The following is an 8,253-nucleotide window of genomic DNA, read 5'->3' as shown; positions in this document are numbered from 1 at the left end:
TTTCTGGAGGCTCTAGCTGAAAATCTGTTTCCTTGCCTTTTCCAGTTTCTAGAGCTTGTCTGCATTCCTTAGCTTATGTCCCTTTCCTTACAGATCTCCAATCTCTCCTTCCATAGTTCTGTGTCCTACTCCACCTCTGAGCTTTGTGCCTCCTTCTTATAAAAACCTTTGTTATTACATCAAGTCCACCTGGATAATCCAGGCTAGACTCCTCAGCTCAACATATTTAATCCAAAATAGTTTAAGTAGGGACTTCCCTGGTGGCTCAGACAGCAAAGAATCCCCATGCAATGAAGGAGACCTGGGTTTGATCCTGGGTCAGGAAGATCCCCTGGAGGAGGGCATGGCAACCCACTCCAGTATCCTTGCTTGGAGAATTCCATGGACAGAAGAGTCTGCTGGGCTACAGTCCATGGGGTTGCAAAGAATTGGACATGACTGAGTGACTACCACTTTTCACTCTCCCTGGTGGTCCAGTGGCTAAGACTCTACATTCCCAGTGTAGAGGCCCCAGGTTCAATCCCTGGTCAGGGAACTAGATCCCACCTGCTTCAACTAAAGATCCCACACAGGCAATGAGAAGATCCTGTGTGACACAAGGCAGATCGAAGATCCTGCATGCCACAACTAAGACCTAGCACAGCCAAATAAAAATAAGAAATTGGTTTAAGTAAATGTAATGTATCTGCTTCCCCCATTATTAGATGTCACTGTCAGAACAGGTCAGAACATAGTACATACTCACCATAATTATTTAAATGAATTTGTCAGTGAAAACAGCCACAAACGTGTGAATTAATTAAGCTATAAAATACAGCACATAGGAGCTGCTCAAAAATGATAGTTATCATTATTTCTGAACATGCCAAAAAATTCTATTTATTGAAGACTTGTTTTTGCAGTTTGTTTTGATCTTTTTTGTTCCTTTTAATCCTTCCTGACGTCTTTGAAATAATACTTACTAGTGCTTCTTTCTGTCAATGACTTTTTTTATATTTCTTTTTTTATATTTTATTTTATTTTTTAACTTTACAATGTTGTATTGGCTCCGCAACACATCAACATGAATCCGCCACAGGCACACACGTGCCCCGCATCCCAAACCCCCCCTCCCCCTTCCCTGCACCATCCCTCAGGTTCAATGCAGGATACTGGATGCTTGGGGATTTTTTTTCCTTTAAATGCAGAATGTAAGTAATGAGATGCTAAAGTAAGAATATCAGATGATATATGTAGTGAGACCTGCCTGTGCAGTCCTGTGTTGATCGTTACGTCACTTCCATCTCTTCCCCCTTCCAAGGGTGTAATTCACAGCAAGAAAGCTGTGCTTAATGTCTTTGCAAAAATATTACACTCAAGAGGTTTTCCTCAAGTGTATCAACTGCCTGAAAAAATTCATGCATTTTCTCTGGGGTGGGTTAGGAGGCCCCTCTGCAGCTAGGGATTCTGCTCTTGGCAGGGTTGTCATGCGGGAAAAGCTATTTAAATGGCTATTTGCTCCTGCTTGAAAAGGCTGAAATTGTAGATTTTCCCCAGCCAAGTGCCCCAGAAAGCAGTTCCATCAGTCAGGAGTTTTCACTTATCTCTTTGATGGGGTCTTGTAAAGGCAGGGAACTTTTTCCTCCAGTGAATAGCAGGTATGGAGATGACAAAAAGAGAAGATGTGGGGGAGAAGCACCAAGGTCACAGAGAGGTGGGGAAAGCTGGAGTAGAAATATGAAAGAGAAAGAAATATTTCTTTCCTTTCTCTTTCTAGGATTGGGGAAATAGTGGGGAAGGGGCTGGAAATGGGAGGGGAAAAAGAAACCCTCCAGCAGTGCTCTAAAAGTTTAAAATACAAGTTAAGTATTGAAACTTTTCCTGAAACTCAGAATCATTAAAATTCTTTTTAGCATCATTTAAGAGTCGGACACGACTGAGCGACTTCACTTTCTCTTTTCACTTTCATGCATTGGAGAAGGAATGGCAACCCACTCCATTGTTCTTGCCTGGAGAATCTGGGGTCACACAGAGTCAGACACGACTGAAGCAGCAGCAGCAGCAGCAGAGAAAGTTGGAATGAGAGGTCATCCAAGGATAGCAACTGCTAAAGGTCAGTACTACAGGGAGGGGAGTGAAAAACTTAAGGGGACACCAAAAAATTTAGCAATTATGATAAATAATGTTTTAATGCAGTATTTTAATCTAATCTAATCTAATTTTTTAGTCCATGATCAATAAAACGTCAAAGTTTTAAATAAAATTCTGTACCATGCCAAGTCATATTACAGTTTAGTGCAAAAGAAAAAAATGTGAACCCTTAGTTTTAATGAAAGCGAACTTATCAACAATATATTTTTAAACCTACTTTTTTGCTTACCTTATTTTCTTTCTTTTCTTTTTGGCCATACTGTGTGGCCTATGGGATCTTAGTTCCCCAGCCAGGGATTTAAGGATCAAACCCCAATCCCCCTGCATTGGAAACATGAAATCTTAACCATTGGACCACCAGGGAAGTCCCATTTATCTCATTTTCAGTTGAGAAAATTGCCATATTGGAGATTCGTGAGAATTATAAATAATTTATAATTAGCTGAAGTAAAATTATAATTCTATTATTATATAAATAAAATATTTAAATATAAAATAATAATGTGAGATTTAATACAATTACTTTTCATTTGTCAACATTTTCAAGTTATGTTAATGTTCTGCAAAACGTTAAGTATCAAAAAATGCATAAAAACATGTACATAGTGATGTACATTTTTCATTTTGCTTTGGACTCCAGTGTGGTTTGACACAGCTCTGGTTCAGAATTTTGATGTTCTGTTTGTCATGGATATTTTTGCATTGATTTTGACTTTTTTAAATATTGCATAAAAATGGTATCTATCCAATTGCTGTGAGTTGTTTTTTTTTAGCACCATCCTTATATTCCATTCCCAAGGCAAATGTCTTACTTGCCTCACCCTAGCTTCAGTCCTGCTGTTCATAGCATATGCTAAGTATGACAGTTAGGAAAAATGACAAGTTTGAGTCACACTGTCTTTTACTTGTTTAATGGGTTAATTTAATCTAGCTGAAATTTATCTGTAAAATAAAGATAATAGATAAAAGCTACTTCTAACTCTGTAGGGACTACATGAGGTATAATAATTAGAACAATTATCAGAATATCTGACAGACAGTAGTTTCGACTCAATGAAATGTATCATTGCAGGAACTAAGTGAAGAATACCATTTCACTTAGGCCACCATGCTGTCAATTGGTAATGCCACTTCCCCAACTTTCTTCTTGACTGGAGTTCCAGGGCTAGAAGATTTTCACATCTGGTTTTCTATCCCCTTTTGCTGCCTTTGTGTGATTGCCCTTTTGGGGAATACCACCGTCCTATATGTAGTGATCACAAACTCCAGCCTCCAGGAGCCCATGTACTACTTCCTGTCCATGCTCTCCACCACCGACATTGGCATAACTATTTCCTCTCTTCCCACAACACTTGGTGTCCTCTGGTTCAATGCCAGGGTCATCAGCCTGGATGCTTGCATTCTGCAGATGTTCTTTCTGCATGGATTCACCCTCATGGAATCTTCTGTGCTTTTGGCCATGGCTTTTGACCGCTTTGTTGCCATCCGCAACCCCCTAAGATATGCTATGATTCTAATCAACTCTAGAATCATCAAAGCTGGTGTGGTAATTTTTGTACGAATGCTGGTCAACCTGATGCCCTTGCTCCTGCTCCTTAAGAGGTTATCCTTCTGTGGTCCTAATGTGCTTTCTCACTCCTATTGCTACCACCCTGATGTGATTAAGTGTTCTTGCTCAAGTATCAAGGTCAACAGTATCTGTGGTTTAGTTGCTCTCATTCTGACCTCAGGTATAGATATTCCCTGCATTTTCCTCTCCTACATGCTGATCATCAAGTCCATCCTTAGCATCGCCTCCCCAGAGGAAAGGCGAAAGGCTTTTGGCACTTGCATCTCTCACATTGGGGCTGTTGCCATCTTCTACATCCCCTGGGTCATCTTGGCTTTGGTACATCGGTTTGGGCATAGTGCTCCTCCATATGTCCATACACTGATGTCAAATCTCCATTTTCTATTTCCCCCAGTGCTGAACCCTATTATATATAGTGTGAAGACCAAACAAATCCGTAAAGCTTTCTACCAACTATTTCCAAACACAAAGTAGCAAGTCTGATCATGCAATGTCCTAGATAGAAATAACCTTACTTTCTTCCTCCCTTCCTTCAACATTTTATTGTGAGTAACATTACACTTTTCCTTAGTGGTGGTAATACAAGTTTATATAAGAAACATCCTTGTCCTCTATAGTCTAGTTTATATAGTCTAGTGTCAGGGACATAAAGTTAAATATATATAATAATGGCAGTGAATAGGAGTGTTACCAAAGAATTATATCCAGAAGGCTATATGACACTGAAGAAAATATCTAGATCAAATTGCAGACTCAAAGAATTGTTTGAAGAGCTAACTACTTGAACTAAGAATAATATGTAACATGTGAAAACGTAAGGATCTTCCAGGCCCAGGGCACAGGTCTCTGAAGTCAATGAAATGTGACATAGCCTGATACACCAAGGATTGTACATGGTTACTATAGCTGGAGTAAGGGATGCGTGAGATGGTGAAAGGAGTAAGAGAGGTTATATGTGAGGTTATAAAATAACCTTTGTGCCTGGTAAAGTGACAGTATGAAAGCTTGAAGAACAATCAACTGGAATTGGAAGTTTTATTAGATTCTCTTTTTAAAAAATCCATGATTCCCTGGAAAAAAAAATTATCTCTTTATTCTTCTGATTTGAGGGAATCTAAGAAATGTTAACCTTCAATCCCTTAATGTCATATAAATGTATTTTTTGTCCTGGTTTATACATAGGGATTCTATAGTTCTGGCATTATGATCTACTATTGCTGAACTTGAATTCTAAACTTTCTAGCACCAGCTCTAATTCTTGGGTACTCAAGGGTAGATAATGAAGATTACAAGACTCTAAGAGGGAGGATCCCATGGAGAAGGAAATGGCAACTCACTCCAGTATTCTTGCTTGGGAAATCCCATGGGTTTTGGAGTCTGGAGCACTACACTCCAAGGGATCACAAAGAGTTGGACATGACTGAGCAACTGACACACAAGGGAAAAAACAGAAACGGTAGTAAAATTTAGTGCTTTCCTGTCTCTGCTGACAATATTATACATCACCTTTCAGTTCAGTTCAGTGGCTTAGTCATGTCCAACTCTTTGCGATCCCATGAACCACAGCACGCCAGGCCTCCCTGTCCATCACCAACTCCCGGAGTCCACCCAAACCCCATGTTCATTGTGTCGGTGATGCCATCCAACCATATCATCCTCTGTTGTCCCCTTCTCCTCTTGCCCTCAATCTTTCCCAGCATCAGGGTCTTTTCAAATGAGTCAGCTCTCTGCATCAGGTGGCCAAAGTATTGGAGTTTCAGCTTCAACATCAGTCCCTCCAATGAATACCCAGGACTGATCTCCTTTAGGATGGACAGGTTGGATCTCCTTGCAGTCCAAGGGACTCTCAAGAGTCTTCTCCAACACCACAGTTCAAAAGCACATACCTTTTATTCCCTCACAAAAATCTTCTGACATAAGATTAGCTTGCCAGGCTCCTCTGTCCATGGAATTCTCCAGGCAAGAATACTGGAGTGGGTAAGCATTCTCTTCTCCAGAGGAATTTTCCTGACCCAGGGATTGAACTCATCGCCTGAATTGCAGGCAGATTCTTTACCGTTTGAGACACCAGGCAAGCCTCAAGACATACGAAAGAAGGATTAGAATTGGGTAAAGAGTATGAAATAATGCACTGAAGGAAAGATATTGTGTGCCTTATTTCATATCTTGTAGAAATATTTACATCTTAAGGTGACTGGATTTAGGAGTTTAATAGCATTTGAGCTTTTTGTAAACAGTATTAATTGTTTCCTTTGTTATTTTCCCCTGAAAGTTAGTAAAACTGAACAATGGTAGAAAAATGATGTTAGTAAAGTTGTAATATTAATTATGTACATACAATTGTGCCTCTGTCACCACCTTGCAGCTTCTATTATGCCTTACCCTACTTCCACCCTCCACAAATAAAGTCTTACACTTTTGTTTGTTTTTCTTCTGTTATAAAGTCTTTATATATTTCCTCTTCTTGCCATTTTCTTCTCCAACAAATGAAAAATAGAGATAAAGCTAAAACTGGGCTTAGAGAGAAATTTTAGTAGAAAATGAATGTTTGTTACTTAGTCACTGTCATGTCTGACTATTTTGTAACCCCATGGCCTTTATAGCCCACTAGGCTCCTCTGTCCATGGGATTTCCCAGCCAAGAACACTGCAGTGGGTTGCCATTTCCTTCTCTAGGGGATTTTCCTGACCCAGAGATCAAACCTGCATCTCCTGCATTGGTAGACGGATGCTTTACCACTCAAATCAGATCAGATCAGTTGCTCAGTCGTATCCGATTGTTTGTGATCCCATAAATCGCAGCACGGCAGGCTTCCCTGTCCATCACCAACTCCCGGAGTTCACCCAGACTCACGTCCATTGAGTCAGTGATGCCATCCAGCCATCTCATCCTCTGTCCTCCCCTTCTCCTCCTGCCTCCATCCCTCCCAGCATCAGAGTCTTTTCCAATGAGTCAACTCTTCACATGAGGTGGCCAAAGTACTGGAATTTCAGCTTTAGCATCATTCCTTCCAAAGAAATCCCAGGGCTGATCTCCTTCAGAATGGAATGGTTGGATCTCCTTGCAGTCCAAGGGACTCTCTAGAGTCTTCTCCAACACCACAGTTCAAAAGCATCAATTCTTTGGTGCTCAGCCTTCTTCACAGTCCAACTCTCACATCCATACATGACCACAGGAAAAACCATAGCCTTGACTAGACGAACCTTTGTTGGCCAAGTAATGTCTCTGCTCTTGAATATGCTATCTAGGTTGGTCATAACTTTCTTTCCAAGGAGTAAGCATCTTTTAATTTCATGGCTGCAGTCACCATCTGCAGTGTTTTTGGAGCCCAGAAAAATAAAGTCTGCCACTGTTTCCACTGTTTCCCCATCTATTTCCCATGAAGTGATGGGACCAGATGCCATGATCTTCGTTTTCTGAATGTTGAGCTTTAAGCCAGCTTTTTCACTCTCCACTCTCACTTTCATCAAGAGGCTTTTGAGTTCCTCTTCACTTTCTGCCATAAGGGTGCTGTCATCTGCATATCTGAGGTTATTGATATTTCTCCCGGCAATCTTGATTCCAGCTTGTGTTTCTTCCAGTCCAGCGTTTCTCATGATGTACTCTGAAGAGAAGTTAAATAAGCAGGATGACAATATACAGCCTTGACGTACTCCTTTTCCTATTTGGAACCAGTCTGTTGTTCCATGTCCAGTTCTAACTGTTGCTTCCTGACCTGCATACAAATTTCTCAAGAGGCAGATCAGGTGGACTGGTAATCCCATCTCTTTCAGAATTTTCCACAGTTTATTGTGATCCACACAAAGGCTTTTGCATAGTCAATAAAGCAGAAATAGGTGTTTTTCTGGAACTCTCTTGGAAGCCCAAAAAATGAGTCTAATAGGAAATAAAAGAAACTCTGAAAACAAGTTAGTTAAGTATTTACCTCCAGAATTTAGAAAAATAAGTAAAGAACACATCTTCCCCTCCCCCAGGAAAAAAAAATGAGATAAAGTAATAAATGTTAGTGCAAAAAGATTTGTTTAAAAACTATTAACTAATAAATAAGATTAAAAAGACAAACGTTAACTCATTAGAAAGACTAGTAAACTTGACTTGAAAGAATTATCAATTATAGTTGAGGAAATGCATAAAAAATCAAAATTAGGAATGAAGAAATGACATCATTACTAATTCAGCAGACACTTTTGAAGATGTAAAAGAAAACAATTTTTAAAACCAGGGTACCAATTTTTTTGAAAATTCAGATAAGATGTGAAAATATCTAAAACTCACAGTTTTGAATAGTAATAAAAGAGAAAAAAGGCTCAATAATCCCATAATTATCAAATACATTATATTCATATGTACAAACCAACACAAAGACATAAAAGTAGAAGGGAAGAAAGATAGACAAAATGAAGAAAGGAACGCAGGGAGAGAGAAAAAGGAAGGAAGAGAAGGACAGTAGGAAGGGAGACGGACAGAAAGAAAGCACAGAACAATTTGCTTTAATTTCCAAACTATAGGCTCCAACTACACAAACTCTTTGAGAGAACAGGAAAATAAGGAAC

General features: G+C 39.6%; 1 protein-coding gene and 1 non-coding gene across 2 annotated transcripts; both read left to right on the top strand.

Annotated features, from left to right (window-relative positions):
- The first annotated feature begins 462 nt into the window (after positions 1-462).
- TRNAG-CCC (transfer RNA glycine (anticodon CCC)) lies at positions 463-535 on the top strand. The gene has a single exon. It is a non-coding gene; the product is annotated as a tRNA-Gly (tRNA).
- Positions 536-3,238: 2,703 nt separating this feature from the next.
- Positions 3,239-4,174, top strand: OR51F16 (olfactory receptor family 51 subfamily F member 16). Its single transcript, NM_001390030.1, has one exon. It carries the CDS (start codon positions 3,239-3,241, stop codon positions 4,172-4,174), a length of 936 nt encoding a protein of 311 aa, NP_001376959.1.
- Positions 4,175-8,253: the final 4,079 nt, after the last annotated feature.

Source organism: Bos taurus, chromosome 15 (assembly GCF_002263795.3).
Source record: "Bos taurus isolate L1 Dominette 01449 registration number 42190680 breed Hereford chromosome 15, ARS-UCD2.0, whole genome shotgun sequence".
Taxonomy (NCBI): domain Eukaryota; kingdom Metazoa; phylum Chordata; class Mammalia; order Artiodactyla; family Bovidae; genus Bos; species Bos taurus.
This window is presented reverse-complemented; position numbering and strand designations above follow the sequence as displayed.